General features: G+C 40.8%; 1 protein-coding gene across 2 annotated transcripts in view; it reads left to right on the top strand.

The window, feature by feature from the left end:
* FGF13 (fibroblast growth factor 13) overlaps positions 1–12,121 on the top strand; it is a 517,094-nt gene extending 504,973 nt beyond the window's left edge. For both annotated transcript variants that reach the window (XM_072626773.1, XM_072626774.1), the window contains 2 exons: positions 5,954–6,152; positions 7,556–12,121. In XM_072626773.1, the coding sequence (XP_072482874.1) occupies positions 5,954–6,152; positions 7,556–7,695 (339 nt within the window). In that variant the 3' untranslated portion in view covers positions 7,696–12,121. The remainder of the gene's footprint in view (positions 1–5,953; positions 6,153–7,555) is intronic.
* Positions 12,122–20,912: the final 8,791 nt, after the last annotated feature.

Here is a 20,912-nt window from a genome sequence, read left to right as displayed (position 1 = left end):
CTATTCCATTAAGCAGTCATCTGTGACCAAGGATACAGCTTCTCTGAAACTTTCCATGTAGTTCACCATTTGGCCAGTCTGGGGAAAGAGCAATGGGTCCTCTGGAGGCATCTCCAACAAAAGAGGAAAGATTCTCATTCCCCTCAGCAAACAAGAAAAGAAGACAGCACCAGATGGCGGGTCAGTCCCTTTTTTTCATCCACTGAGTGATAAGCTCTTCTTACTCAGTGGCCAATAAAGGGCTTGCTTCATCATCTCTAGTCATATAGCTCTGGATTGTTAAGTCAGCTGTGTCCCTAGAGTTCTCAGAAGTTTTCAGAAGAGCATCCATGCATGATCCCTCGAGTGGAGTCAAAAGGGCCATTCCCATGCACCTTCCAAGTCCTCCTATATGTAACATGAGGAATTAGACTCAATGGCATCTGAGAGCTTTCTGGCTCTTAATCTAGCCCTCTGCTCCTGAATTACTTTTTTTCTTGCATCTTCAATTGACTTGTCTGTAAAACATTGAGATTTGACCTGATGCCCTCTCTAGGTCCTTCCAGCTCTATGTCTATGATCTTAAGTCATTTTTCCTTGCTGGACATCAGAAATGAGGGAATTGTAAGCCATGTGCTCTCAGGGCCCTTCCAACCAAAGATCTATGATCTCATGATCTCCTTAAATTGTGTTCCTCCATAGGCAGTTTTTTTTTTTAACCGCCTTAGGAAAAGTACTAAGCTCTATACTGTACTTTTATTTGGAGATGGTAGACCCATACAGGGCAGACTCATGAGTCCCCTCTATGATGTAGTCTCCTCAGTCCCTTGTTGTTCGTTAGTAGCTTTTGTGGGGATCTTAACCCTTGGCATTCATCAATTTCCTCATCTCAGCACCTTTTCTACATCTTAGCACCTTGACATATACATTCGACTTCCTTTCTTTTGTCTTCCCAACTTCCTTTTTTGTCTGTAACTCCAGCTGGCTTCCTCCTCATATCCTGCCATCTATCAGCATGTGGCTTTCTTCATATTTCCTGAATTGTCCAAATCACTTTCATAAGTCCTTCTTTAACTCAGATCCCTAAATTCGCTGCTTTTGGCTTGTTTGTTTTCCAAGTAGTCACATGTAATTGAAATACCCGCCTCCTTCCTTAAAGGAAAATCCAAAAGTAAACTAACTAGTGTTATTTGAAACACCATTAGTTTCTAGGCACATTGATCTTGTTCCCCCTCCAGCTGAAAGTGAACTCTGAAATTTTCCTAAAGAATTCTGAATGTGTCTTTTGTGCTTCTTATGCTCTTTAGAGATAATATATACACAGAACATTCGTTTCTGAATACACTGTAGTCTTCCTATTAGACTGTAACCTCCTCAAGGGGGACTGTATTTTTCATTGTTCTGTCCCTAGCATCTGGCATAGGAACTTGTATTTAGTATAAATGAATCTGTAAGCATTTATTGAGCACCACTATGTGGCAGGCACCTTGCTTAAGTGCTGGGAATACAGAAAGATGCAAAAGGCAGTCCCTACCCTCGGGGAGCTTACAATCTAATAAGAGGAGACCACACACACACACACACACACACACACACACACACACACAATTAATAGAGGAAAGGCTCTAGAATTAAGAGGAGATGAGAAAGGCTGCCTCTAGAAGATGAGATTTTAGTTGAGACTTAAAGGAAACCATTTACAAAACACTGAATAAAATATTTGTGGACTTAAACTGAATAATAACTGAAATTCCTGATCTTACGCATTGTTTCTTATCCCAGCTCTCCAAATCTGTGAAACTCTACAGCTCCTGGCAATTGTCCTTTCATTCTTCTGTAGTTACCTTTTCTCCCCTAATTTGTTGTGCTAATTTAGCACTTTTGTATGTGTTCTGAGAAAATATAACATTCTGTACCATCTTTAATGAGAACTTTGAGGTCATATCACAGAATAGGGTCAAAATCATTACACAGTTTGGAAAACGTAGTAATAATGTCACCAGGGTTCCTACAACTTAACCTTTTCTTTTGCATTTCCACATTCACCTCAAATGGAAATATTTCATTACTCTTCTTTGCTCATATCTATGACTTCTGCCACCAGCAGCTAGTGCTTAAGAAAAAAGAGCATTTCTGAGAGCTGGTTTTGAAATTTGTTTTAATCCTTCTTTGTTGCCTCTACCAGTGGGATGCCCAGACAGTCTCCCCTGGGTAGCTTTGTACATTATGGTCTTTGGAAAATAGGTAAGGAACACATAGTTATAAAATGACTTCTTGAAGTGGAGGCTCATCCAGTGGCCTCTAGAGGACAAGAAGGAGTGACTAATAGACAAGAGCCACACTGAGCCAAGGCTGTCCCAGTCTATCCCTTTTTCACCCAAACCATGTAGTCATTCAACCTTGTATTTGACAAGACCATGACTAATCATAACCATTGCTTGTATATGGATGTTATGGCATTTGGAGTTCTCTTTTTTTTTTTTAACCCTGAAGCCTGTGTGACAGAGCCATCATAAGATAGGGTCTCTAGTCTATGACTAGAGACTGATTAATCTCTAGTCAGTCTCTAATCCTGGACTAGTAATCAACAAGATTTTTGTCTCTGCCCAGTAATAGCTGCCATATATACTGCAGTCTTTTTCCATATGGTAATCTTCTGAATAGGCAAATGATTGGTGATGAATGAATGTGGACTGACTTAATCAAGGACATCTCCAGATGGGAGAAGCTTAAGTCCCATTCTATATGCTCTCATTTCACAGCCTAAACCTCCCTCTTATAGCAGTTCCGCATTTTTTTTTCTGTCAGATCACAGGATTCCAATTTCAAAACAACTGTTATCTCATAATTCAAGAAATAAACAAGGAAGGGAAATTGTTAGATTTTGTTCTTGGAGTTACCAGCGTGTTAGACCTTCCATTTTCCTATCTAAAATATGATCATTATAACTTAACTTTTATGGATTTCTTGGATAAAATATTCACTCTATGTCCAAAAGAAAGTATGAAACTTTAAAAGGCAATAGACTTGATGATAAGAAATAAAGATTTTGAAGAAATTTTTATTTCTTGAGAAATTAGAAAGACTTTTTTTTCTCTGAAAGAAGGGCAGAAGAGAAATACATGTCCCACGATCACCAAATAATAAACAACTTTATCTTCTGTTTTTGTTTTCTTAAACCCTGCTGAGTTCTTTGTTTGTGGCTGTACTGTGGGCTGAATGAGGAAATATTGGAAGCTCATTAGTGCATTGATTACTTGAATTACTTGAATCAAGTATTTAGTGAAAGCCTACTAAGTACAGAGCATAGTTCTTGGTGTTCATCAAGTGGCCTTCACCAGACTCCTGGCCTTCTTCATCTCCATCCCACTCTCTTGAGCTGTACCCTAGACTCTTTATGCTTTTTTTGTATACCTCACACACCTACACACACATACACACAGGTATGTTCATTGAGACCATCACTTGACTCTCCAGGGGATTCAGTGAAAGGCAGGGAAGTATATACAGTCCCCCAGGGACCTCTCTGCCTATGAGAGCAAAGTGACTGTGTCTGGTCAAGGACTTAGCCTTCCCTGCTCATTTTGTGAGCACCAGCTCTGGGGAGGGCTGTAGGCACAATGTTCCAGAACAAGCATCAGACTGGGAGCAGGGAGATGGCATTCTCACTTGCCAAAATGCCTCAATGTGGGGAGTTCCTTCAGGGTCCCTCTATTTGCATCACTTTGTGACCAGGGAGTTCTTCATTTTGCCCATCCCATTCCTTGGTTAATCTCCAGATCAAACCATTGGACTTACATTTTTAGATGGGAAAGAAAGAAAAATAATATTTTTTTTCATGTAGTGTGAGCATCTGTCTATGGGAAACCACTTACTTAGAGCAACAGTGATGGGAAAGAGCCAAAAGACTAAAAATTTATCCCTAGCTTTGCCTGTCAATGAACAAACATGTTGGAAATATTTATGTGCCAGATGCCATTGCTAGGAAATGAGATACAAAGAAAAGTAAAAACTTTACCTGCCTTAAGGTGCCAATATTGGGTGAAAACATATAAATAATGAATACATACAAGAGGTATATCTTTCTCTATCAAGCTCTTTCTTCTTCTAAATTTCCTCTACAACATCCCGGATATATGTCTCCATCTCTCTGCTTCTGTATCTACCACCTTATTTCATGCCTTCATTACCTCTTGCCTGAACTATTGCAAGGACTTCCTAATTGGCTTCTATGCCTCTTCTCTTCACAGTTCCAGTCATTTTCTGTGTAAGTGACAAAGTGATTTTCAGAATTTTCATTCTCCTCAGTAGTTACAAATTCTTTTGTACTCATGTTTTGTCTCTTAGATTATTTGCAGGGATATCTTTTTTTTCCCTAAATTTTGGTCTTAAGTCCTAAAAATTAAAGGCTGGGAAATGGCCCTGACCAATATCTTGCTTTTGGTTCTTTTTTATTTATAGATGGTTTTCTCTTCAGAATATCTCTGGACCCATTAAATACATAGAATCACCATGAATCTAAATGGTATGAGATCTGCTCTGTTGCCACTAGCAAGCTACCAATGTCTGATACCATCCACTTCTCTCTTCTGGAATTATAAAGCACCTAATTATTTTCTCTAAAGAGTTAAAGAGGCAAAGCTGTTTGTAACTTTTTTCCAGGTTGATGAGAAGGGGAAATTGAACTGCAAAGAGCAATATTAAGTAGAAAGTCACCTTTTATTGAATATCTAGTCCAGGGGTGGCGAACCTGCGGCCTCGAGGCCACATGTGGCCCTCTAGGTCCTCAAGTGCAGCCCTTTGACTGAATCCAGACTTCACAGAACAAATCCCTTTAGTAAAAGGATTTGTTCTGTAATGCTTGGATTCGGTCAAAAGGCCACACCCAAGGATCTAGAAAACCATGTGTGGCCTTGAGACCACAGATTCACCACCCATTTTAGGTCAAATGGCCTTCCATCTTACTAAATAATTTTGCTTCAAAGACAGAACTATGTTGAAAAGCTTCCTTTAAAAAGAGGCTCAGAATGTGGAGCCCTAATAGTGCTGTTATTATTGCAGTACCATACAATGATATAGTCATTGAATGTTTCTGAATGTGTACTTGGGCTCCAAGGTGACTCTTCATACAAGGTTCACACATGTTGGCCCGAGGAATCAACAACTCAATCATGAATCTCATCAGGCTAGTTTGTATCCTAGCAGTAGTCCTTGGTCTGGAGCTAGAAGGAAGAGGCCCTGTAGTCCAACCCTTTCATTTTATAGATGAGGAAACCGAGGTCCAGAAAGAGTAAGGGATTAGTCTAGGGTCAGTAAGTCAACTGGCATTTATTGAGCCCCATCTGTATACTAGTTACTTTGCTAAGAGCGGGACATTCAAAGACAGCCCTGGGCTGCAGTGAGCTCAAAAGGCAAAATGCAGCAGAACTGAGATTGAAGTTGGGTCCTCAGCCTCTAAATCTTGACCTCTTTCTTCTGGCTTGGGCTGTAGCCTTCTTCATCAAATGTATGTCGTGGTCATTGGGGGAAAAAGGCTTTAAGAATCTCTTAAAGGGGATACTTTTACTTGACTGGAGTTCATGAAGCTGCCAAGTGTGTATTCCCTTTCTCAGGCTCAATCCTTGAGCATTGAATTCCGTCTTCTGTCTCAGCTTCAACATTTTCCCCACATATGCTTCTAGAGAATGTGGATACTTCTCTATTTGTATGGAATAGTATTGCTGTTAGTTATGAAAAGTTCCCATTATCAAGTAGGAGACAGCTGGTTGATGGTCAGTGATCCATCACTTGAAATTTTCTTGGTATCACAAAATTGTTTGTTTTATTGTGCTTTTACTATTGGGTTAATGTTTATATTAACAGTGCTTCATTCCTAAAGGTACAAGACAACACAGGACCACCTGCAGGATGGTTTTGGATTTAAATGATTTTACATGAATGTCTAACCACATATATGTCATTTATGTTTCCACAGGAACATTTCACCCCTGAATGCAAGTTCAAAGAATCGGTGTTTGAAAATTATTATGTGACATATTCATCGATGATATATAGACAGCAGCAGTCGGGCAGAGGATGGTATCTGGGGCTTAACAAAGAAGGAGAAATAATGAAAGGAAACCATGTGAAGAAAAACAAGCCGGCAGCACACTTCCTTCCCAAACCATTGAAAGGTAAATTTTGTCTTCCAGAAGCTAAGGATTTGTATCATATTTGCAAAACCTACAGTACTTTCATTAATACTAAATCTCACTTTTGAAAGTAAACACAGTGTTCCCATGCCAGGCCATTTCTTGAAAAGGTCAACGTCATTGTATAACACTTGAAACCATGAAGGTAATCATGGGCATATCTGCACATCTACTCTTAGCACACTTCACTCTTTCAACCGTGGCCACGCATAACTTTCCAGGAGTCACTTAGGTAGCATGGACCAAAGCAAGACCTGAAAGCACTGGAACAGATGGCATTAATTCCAGTTTCTTTGCTTAAATGATGTTCTATATACTTAAGAAGGCAGAGGAAGGGAGACTACAGTGGGCTTTTTTTCCCTAAATTTCCATTATTTTCACTTTAAGGCAACACAGACGACAGTTTGTTATCCTGAAGTGTTACTTATATAGAACCCCTCATTCCTTAATGAAGTTGTATACATAGGGATCTGGTTGTTTTAATTGTTGGTTCTGTGACATTGTCGGTCTGTCTTTTGCATTGACTGTTATATCAAAAATATCCACCAAGAGATTCACATAAATGGCATCTAGAATAGCTTTGACCTTGTGTGGTGTTAGGTTGATTGACTTTTAAGATCAGTTTTGACTTCATGTCAGTTATAGGAGTAGCTTCTCTTTTTGGTTATTTTTTTTGTTTTATTTATTTTTATTTAACATTTATTTAATAATATTTATTTATAGTGACCTATAGACAATAAAAGGTATGCTTTTGAGATTTCAGAGACTTGTATTAAATACCTAAGGAATTTTGATGCTTTGGGGAAAAAACACTGACTTTGGCCTCTGAGAATCTGGGTTCCAAGCCTGCATCTACCACTTCCAACTTGTGTGACCTTGGCAAGTCTCAGAAATCTCTCTTACTGCACTGTCCTACACTGTGAAATGACACTGTTGACCTTTAAGGTCCATTCTAGCTCTAGATATGTGGTTCTAAGTATTCATATGAATTTTTGATTTAATGTTCTTAGATGTTGTAGTATGCCAAGCCTCATCAACAAAGCCCTTTACCTGAGGGGCCTTTGGATTAATATTTTGGCATAGAAGCCATTTATCTTTTGTCAACCAAAAGAAAGACATGGGTCAATTAGATTAGCTAAAATCCCTTAGCAAAACAATAATGGTGACTGAGAAAATCAAATCTAAGAACTTTCTCTCCAAATCTTCTGTGTCTTCTACTAAGGTTTATTTTGCCCAACATGAGCCACTGCCAAAGCACCTGGCTTGAAGCCTTCGCGAGAATTCCAGAAAAGCTCAGGAGCCAGCTGCCAAGGAGGGGAGGGAGGGATCTGAGGCTTCCCCTCCCTATGCTTAGACCTCACCTGCTGTCTCTTTGTGCTTTTCAGTGGCTATGTACAAAGAACCATCCCTTCACGATCTCACAGAATTCTCCAGATCTGGAAGTGGCACGCCCACCAAAAGCCGCAGTGTCTCCGGAGTGTTAAATGGAGGTGGCAAATCCATGAGTCCTAATGAGTCAACGTAGCCAGGTTAAGGCAAGTCCAAGTGCTCTATACTGGAACCTTACCTCCGGATGCAGTTGAATTCTTAATGGCGGTCTTTCATCCAATGGCCAATTTTAGAATAAAAACCACCAAATAAGCATAGGTTTCCCTCATACCCCTCCCCTTCCCTTTTATCAGTCACTATATTTACTGGCTAGCAGTGGATATAGCTTCAGTAATATAGAATATGATGTGCTCATGCATATCACAAAGCCCAGGTTAGCCAACAAAACCCAATCTTTAGGGAAAAAAAAAATTGGACAGTCAATATCCAAATCCCCTTTTCCCACAGCCTCTTGTCCTATCCCCTCCTCCTGGGGTTACCTATGCTTGGTGGAAAACCAAACCAAACCAAACAACACTTAACAGCACACACTGCTGATATGAATTTGCTTTGTAACCAAGGGGGAAAAAACAACCCACTTTTATTCTTCAAGAGGAATCTCAAAACTTTCCACTTTTATTGGGTCAAACCAATCAATTCAATCATTAATCAGTTATCTTGTCTTTTTTCTTTGCTAACTGTTTTATATCTAAGCTTGGTAAAACTCTTTCTTTAATTTAGAATAGCGCAACCTTTTTTTTTAATTTCCAAATTCAAATGGTTCTCTCGCTCTGCGTCTTTCAAATCAAACTCTACTTCAGGGTTGGAACTGAGTCGGCATCTCAGGCTTAAGTTTTCCGTGGTGATTTTGACACATGATGATCAATACATTTTTATAGGTTTGTTTAGCCCCATGGTCAAGTTTTTGTGTTGACCCTCATGTGTAGAAATCTTGTCACCCCCTGGTCGGTGGAAGATAACATTAAGGTTAACAGCAATCCGCCAGTGTAGACATATGTAAACATGTGCAAAACAATTATCGTGGCTTCTATTCTAAAGACAGGAACTGTGGAATGAAGTGCTGTTGTTTATTGTGTTGTCGTGGTGTTGCTCTTTTTTCCTTATGATGAGAACTGTCTTATTCGTAGAAGTCCTCCTGTCGGTTTATTGGACCTATGAATATCGTGTCTATGGCAGTGTTAGGACAGGTTAGCTCTAAAATGAATATACTTATACTGCTACTGGAAAAGTGTTGCCATTTAGGTTAGATGTCCATTTAGCTCGCCCTATCTGTTGCATGGGAGAAAGTGGGAGTCTTGGCATCGAGTTGCATGATTTGTCTGATTTATGTGTATTAATCTTTGTTGAATCTTGTGCTCCCAAACTGGGCGGAGCATCTCTAGACAGTCAACTGTCTGTCTTGTACAAAAGAAGCATGTGTTATCCCTTATAAATATATACATATATTTATACACATGCTCTGAATAAACTGTTTCTATTAAGATGTCCTTTTCTAAACAGCTAGTTAATTGAGCAAATGCTCTATTTGGATTCTAGGTTGGAAACTAGTCTGTAACCACATTTGGAGTTTTAGTTATGTAAGGCAAGGGGGAAAGAGACCATTCCCTTCCCCCTTTTTGAATGAGTGTAAAGGTACTTCTTACCTGGAAACAGCTTCTGCTGTAAGAAGGGAAGATGGTGAATAACTAGAGAGGTGGAATGGAGATGTAGACAAGCTTTTCAGGGCTCCACAGGGGCCCAAGCAGCGTGCCCGTGCAGGCACATTTGAGAGGGGGCCGAGTCCCAGTGCCCTCTGGCCTGTGGTTGCCCCCTCTACCCACTTAGCTCACTTTGTAGGTTTGCCGGCTGGCTAACCTGCTCAGTCATCACCCTGGAGCTCTTGGTCTCCTTAGACTTACCTAGGAGGCATGTAGAGGGGCTCTTCAGGGCATCCTTACAAGCTTAGACAGCTTACCTGCTCAATCACCCTGGAGCTTGAAGAAAGTTTGAGCAGGTCTGCATCTGCTACAGTTTTTAAACCAACTGGCAGATGCACAATCTGCTTTTATTTCTGCCTGGGTTTATATGGGTTGAGGGAAGTAGCCGACTTCCTCTCCCCACAAAACAGGAATTTGAAGGCCAACGCTACCTGGCCTCTACTAAGCTGTTTCTGCCCCTCAGTCAGCAAGTGCTAGTTCTGAGGGGAGCTTGAGTGTAAAGGTTTGAGTAAGCTAGGCATTGTTCTGGCTCAGTGCGAGTCTTGTAATACAGAATCCCCAGGTGAGGCCCAGTGCTTCAAAAAGAATGCTTTCTCTGGAAGATCCTTCCAGGTGGCAATGCTGAAGCTTGATTGAATACTGTCTTTATTACTAAGGTTTCCAAAACTGACCAACACACTGTGGGCACACACACTCTCACACAATAGTCTACAACAGCATACTCTTCATCTGCTTTCATCATCACCATCCCTACATAGCGAACCTCTTCATGTGCATGGTACTGTCTTAAGCACTGTACAAGATATAAAAAAAAAAAACAAAAAAAAAAGCAAACAAATAACAAAAAAATCCCATTGCTTCCCTCAAGAAGCTTCCATATCTATGAAGACAACACAGATGTCCAGAATTCCGGCTCTTTTGCATTCACTTCTGTGGTTCCCTAGTGGTGTTTGCACCATGTGAGAATAAATTCACACCTCATCACCAGTGAGACCTAGGAGGATGCTGAAGGATCAGAAGGGAGGAGGAGGGGACATCTGGGAAGGACAAGTGTTCTTTTTAGAACTGCTGACTTAGTCCAGAAGAGTTTTGTGACCACCACCACACACACACACACACACACACACACACACACACACACACACACACACACACATACACACACTCATACACGCACGCACACCCTCAGCCCAGTATTATAGTCCCACTATTTGCTATGGTGATTTTTCTAAGAAAAAATGTTCCAAATTCAGGCAATCTTGACCCAAAGTTTCCAAACCTTTCCAAACATCCATTCTTCAAATATTTTAATGTGAAATTTAATTAGAGTCTCTAACCATTTGTACTAGTTGTTAATGGATAGGAGAAAGGGGGATGATATATTAGGGTGTGTGGATGAGTTATTTGAATTCCTGGGACCCTTCTAGATCAATCTGGTTGGATAATCTTAGAGAGTAAGAAGATCTAGGGAGAAGGGCATGAAGAGCCAAGTGGTCAAAAAGCATTCAGTTCCCATTTTAAATGAAAAAATTCCAGGCCTTCTTGCCTTCAGAGATCCATTGTGCTAGAGTTTAGTCAACAGAAAACATTTCCCACATCCTTATCATTTTGCTTCTGTAATTGTAAATTTCATTTACAGAAACAAGTGGCTCACTGAGGAGATACCTGGACATTTGCAGCCAAAATACGGAAACATTTTTACAATCCACAGTTTTGTGCATTAGTGACCATTAGTGACACACAGAGCAAGGTCTCATGGTCTGTCTTGCCTAGTTTCACTCTCCTAGAAAGAAACATCTGGCTGCCATTCTGGACTCTTGTCCAAAGCCCACAGTGTGCCCCCCACCCAATATGACTCCCTTCGAGTTATACTGGGAACTCTCTAGCCCGTGCTGTATTACCAAGAGATGTTTCTAAGTGCTGACTGCCCCCTGGCATCGATGAAGAGAATCCCAACCCTGCTGAAGTAGTGTTTTGGTGTTAAATATTTCATTATCTATCTCAACTGGTCTTTTCCCTAATGTGTTATTGCTTTGTAGAACTTTGTTCAAATATGTAAAAATAATGTGGAAATGATAACCTGATAAATGTATGTCTTGCTATATGGTGTTGGCTTCTTTAGGACAAAATGAATCAGCTCTTATGCTGACTTCAAAGGAATGCTTAATGTTCTTGATTTTTCTTGTCTCCTATATTCTAATAAAGCATCCAGAGGAGTACATTATATTGTTATGGATTATTCTGACTTCTCTTTTGAGTGTGTTTTGAGGATATTTGTAACATCTGTGTTCTGTCATGGTGCATTAAGGTTCTCAACAACATACAACCTGGACCCGATTTTCAATCTCTGGCATCAAAACCAATTCATCAAATTCCAATCTGACTTCTCTCCTTGCACCCTAGATGAAATAGACAGATCCTCCACACTCACAAAATCCCCCCTCCCCCCCTTCCCTCAGGGCTCGGGGATGCTCAAGATCTTTGGGAATGCTGCCAAATGTTTGGCCAGAGGACCAGCCCAAAGGGAGCATTGGATGGTCAAGTAGATGAAAGAGCTCCCTGACCTGTGAAAATGCCCTTCTCTTTATGGTAATCCTGTACTCTAAGGTGCCCAGTATTGAAAAAGGGCGACTGCATGTGCCCATGCCATGTCTATTTGGTAATGTAAATAGTTGTGTGTACTCTTGTAAGAACTTGTTTTCAATTCTGTGATGTTATCAAATACAGTAAAAAAAATGCATCCAGGCTAATAAAAAGCTCAACTGTTGTTGATTAATGGCCTGGCCTGTTGGCTCTGAGTGTATGACTTTCTAACTGTCCATGTTGCACAGTGAGTAACAACAGCCTGAATAAAGCATTCATTCAAAGGCATTTGTTGTGTGACTGAGTCAATGCTGCAAATACACACACACACATACACACACACACAGAGTCTGCTTCAGCTACAGGGAACTTTTCTCTTTATTAGCATGATTACTAAAGTACCATTACATTTGCAAAGCCCTCTTCATTCAGTCCCACATCTCCTGCTCAGCAGAAAGGTCTGGCATAGGACCCTGTGTACAAATCAGATAATTACCTCAAGGGGCTATTGGCTTCTTCTACTTACTACCTCTATGAAATGCACCTTTCTTTCCAGACACTAGGCTACCCTCTGAGCCTCACCAAAGGCCAGATTTTCTGAGTCTCAGAAATATGAATACATCTCATGTTTGAACATCTCTCCTTTGGACAGGGAAGAATGACCCCTCCCCCTTGTAGTCACAATCAAGAGAGCTAGAGCCTCGAGTCAGCAGTCCCTAACAGGAAAGGGTCCTTGTCAAAGAGATACTCACCATCCCTTCCATGTGTAAGACATACACTTGAATAGCAGTCTCTCATCGTTGGTGCTTTGAACCTTACAACAGCCCACTACGCTAGGTAGCTGGGGCATTTCTCCAAACCACCCACACACACACACACACCGCCATCATCTCTCAGAGGAGGAAACAGAGACTGAAATTTAGGCAAAGCCATATGACCAACAAGTGACAGAACCCATATTTGGACCCAAGCCCTCTAACACTGATAAATGGCCTTGTCTCTCTAACCAGACTGCTATTTCATTTCAGTTGGGCCTCTAAGAGACCATACACTGCCTGGAATTTCTGGTCTAGATGCTTGAATTGTTGTATCATCTCTGTGCTCAGGTTCTATTGCAATATATGTATATGGCTTTATAAATCCAATATATGATACTCCCCACAGTGGACATCAAGCGTAGAAGAAATGGCTATAAGCAAATGAGCATTTCCAACTTGGTTTATTAACCTGGCTCAGGTTAAGTTCTTAATCCCTCCTCTTAGGTTTAATAGGGTTTCCTTTCCACACCTGACCTAAATAAATCTTTCCTGGAAGCACAGATTTCTTTGTCCAGTAAATCATTATGTAGGAACATACACAGAGGAACAGAGCCTGGCTTTCATCCCTCAGTGGGGAATCTGTGGGTTTCTTACTGAGCTCTTTTCCCTCCCACTGTCTTACCTCAATTCAGAAAGTTGATCCTTAACAACTGAAACCTATGAATAAAGTGTTTTCAATATTCAGACACCCTCTGTTACCAAGTTTGTTCCTTTCCTTCTTTTTCCTGTTCTTGGATAGCAAGATCTCTGGCCTTTCTCCCACAGAGAGGAACTGAGATGAAGACTTGAAAACATACCCTCTGATGTGTGAGCCAACCTAGGCTCTGTACCTCTATATCATTGGCTTCCCTGTGGAAGTGGTGCCATGGATAGAATAAATCCTGAGTTCAAATTCTGCTTCCAACACTGCTTAGCTTTGTATCTCATGGAAAGTAGCTTCACTTTCATGGGCCCCAGTTTTTCCTCCTCCGTAAAATGAGGGGTTTGGACTCTGTGGTCTCTAAGGTTCCTTCCAGTTCCAAATCACTAATCCTGGGATCAAGTGTGAATAATTCCTGGAAACCCTGGGTACATAAATCCTTATGATCCCATGATGGTATCCTGAACCCCACACCCTGATAGCTGGGGTGCACTTAGCCCTGTTGTCATGCTCATGCTCCTCACGCATTCCAATTCCTTTTCTCATCACCACTATAGGAAGCCTGGGTAATACGACCAAGTGCTCTCTTTTCTCCACATCATATGTCCTGAATGCTGGAGGGCTTTAGGTAACAGGAACTCTGGACCAAGCAGGGGAAGTACATATGGAGAACAAACTCTGAATTCTCAACATCTGGGAGTCTTAGAGCAGAGGAAAATAAATGGAATGGGGTGACATTAGAATTAAGGATTATACAGAATGCGGAGAGGATTGGTCAGTAAGTATACTCCTTGGCATCCATCTGCTGAGAAAAGAGTAGGATGTACTCAGGTATAGCTGGACCCTTTTCCCCCTGAGGAATGAAGTGAGGGGGGATGATCTTGGACATGAGAAGAAGTAGGAAAAGAATAACCTCTCCACCTTTACTAAAGCAGACTTAGCTGCAGGGCCAGCTTTGGGCAGACATAGGATTTGTGGCCAGAGACACTGTAAATGGCAGGATAACTGAGTTTTTGCTCCAGGGTGCTTAATTTACAGGCCAGGTGCAGAGCTTACAGTCTTGTAGCCATGGAGAAATAACACCTTAATAAGAAAAAAGTAGTTCAAATAGGAAGCTACTCAATGGCATCCTGGTATGAGGCCTCCTGCTCGACAATGGTCAGGCGAAGTGTCCCAGTGCCCCACCTCCTCAGCTGAGGTCTCTTTTCTTGCCTCAGGTGTGATTTGTGAGGCTTTAGGTGCAAAATGTCTTTATTCTGGCTCAGTTGGCAAAAGAAAAGTCTTCCTGACTTCCTAAGGTCTCCCTCACCTGCTGCCTAAAACTCTAATAAGGTTCATGCCCTTCAGTCTTCCAGTTCCAGAGTAAAGGCAGAAGCCTAGGTTGACTCACATCAGAGGGTGTGTTTTCAAGTCTTCATCTCAGTTCCTCGCTGTGGGAGAAAGGCCAGAGATCTCAAAGGAGATAGGCCAGGGTCAGGATGGGATGGGAGAGGGAGAAGGGAGGGAAAGGAGGCAGAATGTAACTTCGTAGAGGAGGAAAAGGGAGCACACTGGGGAAGCTGAATGCATTGAAGTTGAGCTTTGCCATCTGAATGTCCAGCTCAATTTCTTGTGTTCTAGGCCTAGACAATCAACCCCCAAAGCTATCTCAATGCTTACAGAGACCCACTGATACAAATCTCCTGGAGAAACAATCACACATTCATTCAGCGAGCAAGTAAGCAAGTTTTTACCACTCAGTACTATACTCAGCTGGTACCCTCATATACAAACTCAAAAATGAAACATTGTCCACCCTCAAGGGGATTCCATTTTAATGGGGAGGAGGATGGAATGTAAAATGTAACTAAGTATCTAAATACATGGCCATTTGAAGAAGGTAAGAACACTGACCATGGGGGGCATCAAGAAAGGCTTCCCATAGAAAGGGACACCGGAGCTAAGCCTTGACCTCCCCTTGAGTCAGTAGTGCCCTTTCTCATCTTGCCTACTGATTTGTTCTGATTCTCTCTCTCTCCCTCTCTCTCTCTCTCTCTCTCTCTCTCTCTCTCTCTCTCTCTCTCTCTCTCTCTCTCATCTTTGGATTTGGAACCCTCTGGTGTGTCGCTGACATGTTCCTTGCCTCCTCAGAAAGTGCCACTTATCTGAAGGTTGCAGCTAACTGAGCTTAAGGCCTCCTGCCTTCTGTGGCTATGTTTCAGCCTGCATGACCTTAATAAAACCAATCTCAGTCACAAATTGTGCCAGGTCCCCATCCTAGCGACCATCCTGCCAACCTCAGGCTATTGGATTTGTTTGGTCACAAAGGCTTTTCCATGTAATAAAGTTTCACTGAGTCAGTGTGATGCTGAGGAATGAATGCTGGGTTTAGAGCCAGAAGACCTAGATTCAGATTCAGACTAGCATCTGCTACCTGTGTCACTTTTGGCAAATCACTCAACTTTTTTTGAACCTCAGTTTCTCTTCTATAAAATGAGGATATTGAATCTCTAAGGTCCTTTAGAGCACTAAATCTATGATCTCATTATATTTCCCAAAAACATATAGCCTCTTCTTCAATTTCAGACTATGTTGCAAAAAAATGGAATAGCATTCATAAGCACTTACTATGTGCCAAGAACTATGTTAATTGCTAGAGAGAGAAATATACAAGTGAATTGAGTCTCTTCCTTCAATATGTTTACATTTTAATGGGGCAAACAGCTTATAAAGGAGAATGAGGGGGAGAAGAGTATTTTGATTTGGGAAGTTTGGGGAATGCTGAGTGAAATTCTTAGGGATTGTAGAGATAGACCTTTTGAGGTTGCAATAATGATATTGATTTGATTATAGGTCAAAACTGGAAGGGGTTTGGTTTGGCCAAGGAGAGGTGAGTTGGGAAACAAGGAAGCTAGAGAGTAAATTGGATGTTGAAACATAGTTCAAGCCTACCTAGATAAAGTGGACTAAATGAGGCACTCACCAGTCAGGATAGCAGGGGCCCAAGTCAGAAGTTCCAGAGCTCAAAGTGTGAAATCCTCCAAGATGTGTTCTCTGGTCCATGTAAAGAAAAGGGGATGACATTTCAGCTGGGGTTTATACAATGAGTGTCTCCATTCATTCATTCAACAACCATTTGAATTCCTGCTTTGTGATAATCTGGGGAAAGTAGGAAGATAATTGAACATGATCCCTGCCCCCTTGGTAGTAGGTGAGGTGAAGAGATATATGCCGATGTGATCATTATATAATACTCAAGAATTATTCAAAGACCCATAGGAAAGAAGTCCTGCAGTGGATTGTAAGGTTCCTCTATGGAGGATTTCTGAGAGGCTATGCAGAAGAATCCCATAGAAGGCATGAAAGGACTGTGTGTGATGTGTGCCAGTAGAGGGAGCACTTGCTTGGATGACATAAAGGAGCCATTGAAGTACTGAAGTTGGTAATTTTGCAGTAACTATGAGACTACGCTGAAAGTACATAAAAAGTAAATAGTGCTCCCTGTTTCAAAGAAGGAAGGAAAGGTTATTCATGATTGGGGAGCAATTAAAGAAGGCTTCCTTGAAGGATGGGTAAGATTTCAACAGGTAGAAAGAAATTTGAGAGGAAAAGGGGAAGAGGAGAAAAAGTTACAGGAGAGGAAAAAAAACATTCAGAGGCACCAGAAGGTGCTGGCAAATGTTTTGTACCTTTTAAAATATCTTCTTTCGTTCTCTGCCAAAGCTCAGAGTTAGATTTTTAACCTTATGGACCCACCTTCTTTTAATTCCTACCACTGTTAGTTAATAATACTCAGAATGACTTTCATTCCATCCATTAATCTAAAACTTTGCTATTCAACCCTGATCAGGTAGCTCATCAAAGCCTCTGTCACTTGCCACTGCAGCCAATGGTACTCATCAAGAATGATCTCTTGGGATGTCTCCAGGCTGTTCATTTGTTGCCCTGTTCTTTGGTTACATTTAATGAATTTCAGCCCAAAGATGATTTTCAGAATCCAACTTCTTGCCACATTCCTATCCTTACTTTTTGTACTTTCAAGCATTTTCCTAGGACTGGAAATTTCCTAGTTCCTTCATAAAGCTATTTGATTCCAACCATCACTTTTTGTAAAGGAATTGATATGTAGCCAGGCCACCCAGCTCTTAATGCCTTCCTGGGGCTTAGCAGTATAGGATTTGTAGCTGGAAGGCATTTAGAAGTCATCAAGTCCAATCCCTTCATTTTATGGATGAGGAAACCAAAAGCATCAAGAGTTTAAGTGAACTCTAATGAGTGTCAGATGGGGTTTGAACTCAGGTCTTCCTGTTTCCAAGTCCAACACACAATTATACTAAAACGTCTCTATATCTTTAAGCAGAAGACCAAACAGTGGTGCTGAGTCTAGTTCTCTCATTTCATCTTGAGACCTATTCCTCTCTTTGACATTGTTCCTTGGTACCAGTTACTGGATTTGTTTCTGTTATTATCGTTCTTTAGTCTTGCCCAACTCCTTGTGACCCTGTATGAAGTCTTCTAGGCAAAGATACTGGAGTGGGTTGTCATTTCCTTCTCCAGTAGATTAAAGCAAGCAGAGATTAAGTGACTTGCTCAGGGTCACACAGCTCGCATATGAGGCCAGATTTGAACTCAGGTAGGTCTTCCTGACTCCAGGTCCAGTGTTCTATCCACTGAGCCACCCAGTTGTCTCTTTGTTACTAGAAGAGAGATAAAGCATAAAAAAGAAGTCTATTGATCATGGGAGTATTTAGGCATGAGAAGCATGATTTGTGGGGGGAGGGGAAGGAGACCTCCTCGAATTCCCCCCCATCATACCACACAAATAATTACTTATGCTGCTGGTGTGCAAGACCAGACCATACATTAGGGTAGGTCCCTTCTGAACCTCTAGCTCTGAGCTTGGCATAGCCTTGTAGCAAAAATGACAGTGACAATGAACCCCTGTCTCCTTATCACTAGCCCCAGAGAAGAGGGTCAAGGGCAATTTGCCAGGGCAAAATGCTTTCCCCTGCCAAAGCCTAGCAGACATCACAAGGTTGCCAGCCTCTGGTCAACTGTCAGCTCTTGTCTCAACTCTATCAACCTAGCAAGGACAATTAATTAAAATAGCAAACTCCCAGATGGTAGGCTGGGGTGAACGCCTACCCCACCTCACTCATCCATGCAATACCTTTCCCAGCAGTGGTTTGAGCTAGTGACTCATGGTCTCTGGCTTCCCAAGCTATAAATTAGCTTTTCCCTTTCCCTCAACTGAGGACTCATGCCAGTTGCCCCAAATACAACTTGGGGCTACTTTCATGAGACAAAAAAATAAAAATCCTGTTTAGCTGCGAGTTATGGGCATTGCACAGTCCACAGTCAGGAGTTGACTCCAAGATCGTTGACCATAATTTCTTCCTGCCTCATTTGGTCATGATTAAAATTCATCTCTCCCTCCCTTGCCCTCCCCCATCCAATAATCAATTGCCAAGTCCTATTGATTCTACATAATATTCCTCCACAATATCTTTAGCAGCTATCTCTGTTCTCTACTCACATAATCACCACTCCAGTTTAGACCTTCACTACTTCTTGCTTGGAGCATTGCAATAACCCTGTAAATCGTAGCCCCTGTGCAATTATTTTCTACTTACCTATTTCCCGGTAAGAACCTCTACATCAGAGGCCTGACACTGTGGAAATGAAGATAACCTGTCTGAACTCATTCCTCCATCCTTAGCCTATTCCCACCACAACAGACCCTCCCTGTGACAGTGATTATAAACCCCAGCTATCATTATACAAGCCCAATTCCCTATCTCCTACTGCCTACTCCTTTATTTCCATCTATCTCAACACACCCTCCCTCCCCAGTATCCCCTTCAAGATCTTCCTGCCTCTTTCAATGTGCTCCCTGGATCACCTTCTCCACAGAAAATTGTTTTCATCTTAAACCCCTTCCCTCACACTTTCCAACTTCTTGTATTCACTGAGACTTGGTTTCTTCCTGATGACATAGCATTCCTGGTCAACTTTTCTAGTAACAGTTGTATTTTCATATATTCTCCTAGACTCACTGTTCATGGAGGGGCCTTGGAATACTTTTCTTCATTTCTATCACTCTTCTTCTTGGTATTATCTTCTCTTGGGGTTTCTTCACCAGTGTTCTCTCTTTGTTATCCTCCTTATCTCATTGTTCCTTCTCAGTCTCCTTTGCTGGATCTTTATCCTGTCATTCCCATAAGACATGAATGTCTTCCAAGACTGCCCTGGGCCCTCTTCTCTTTCCCCTCTGTATTATTTCACTTGGTGATCTCATTAGCTCCCTTGGACTAAATTATTATACCTATACATATGATTCTCATATATTTGTATGTTAATGTTAGTACTGCATTATCATATAGCCCCTTACAATTACTCAAACAAATGTGTCTCTCTAGGTTTCTCTTGGCTCGTCTAGTGTTTGCTTTTCAAAGTTCCTGTTCAGCTCTGATTTTTGCATCAGAAATTCTTGAAAGTCATTCATTCCTTTAAAGATTCATTTTCCCTATAGGATTACATTTAGATTTGTTGAAGAATAAGATAGTTTTTATTATAAATCCATGTCTTCTGCCTTTTGGAATCTTGCATTTCACAATATCCTCTTGTTTATGGTAGAAGCTGACATCCTTTCGGGATGCTTACAGGACTTTTTCTTTGATGTGGAAGCTCTGAGTTGAGGATATGACATTCCTGAGATTTTTCCTTTGGGATTCCTTCCAGGAGGTGAACACATCAGTTTGGGCTCTGATTCTAATAGATCTAGACAGTTTATGATATAAATTTGATATATAGATATAGATATATCTGATGATATGGAGTTGAGTTATTTTTAAATCATTAAGAATTCTTAAATTATCTCTCTTTGAACTGTTTTCCAGGTACATTTTTTAAAATTATATTAAATACTTTGTTATATTATTTTTGCAGTCTTAATTTTGTTCTAAAAAATCTTTTCGGTCCAATTAAGTTACTAATTCTTGTGTAGTCTATTCTCATTTTCAGGGATTCCATTACTTGGGTAAGATTGATAACATTCTCTTCTAAGCTATTAATTCTCCTTCCAATTCTTTCTTCTGGAGCTTTTTTTCTTTGTTTTTTATGTACTCTGTGGAAAATTCATTTTTCTTCTATGAATCTTCATTTTAGCTGTTCTGTGACTTAGCTATACATTGATCCAACACAATTCTGAAGAACATAGGATGAAAAATGTTTTCCGCCACCAGAGAAAGAACCAGTGGAGTCTGAATGCAAATCAAAGCACACTTAAAAGAAAACTTTTCTTGATTTTTTTTTGTTTATTTTCTTTTGCAACATGGCTAACATGGAAATGTATTTTACATGACTACACACATATAATCTATAGCACATTGCTTGCCTTCACAAGGAGGGGGGATGGGAGGAAGGAGGAAGAGAATTTGGAACTCAAAAAATTTTTTAAAGATGTTTAAATTGTCTTTACGTGCAATTGATAAAAAATTAAATGATCAATTAAATTTTAAAAATAGAGAATGTTAAGAGCCTTTTTAAAAGTTGATCTGGCATTACTCTGTCCCACAAGGTTGTATTTGTGGACATTTGTGGACAATACATAACATTTATAATCATCAGTATATAT

The sequence above is a fragment of the Notamacropus eugenii genome, chromosome X (genome assembly GCF_028372415.1).
Source record: "Notamacropus eugenii isolate mMacEug1 chromosome X, mMacEug1.pri_v2, whole genome shotgun sequence".
Lineage (NCBI taxonomy): Eukaryota > Metazoa > Chordata > Mammalia > Diprotodontia > Macropodidae > Notamacropus > Notamacropus eugenii.
The sequence above is the reverse complement of the archived record's forward strand: the minus strand, read 5'-3'. Positions and strand labels throughout refer to the sequence as shown.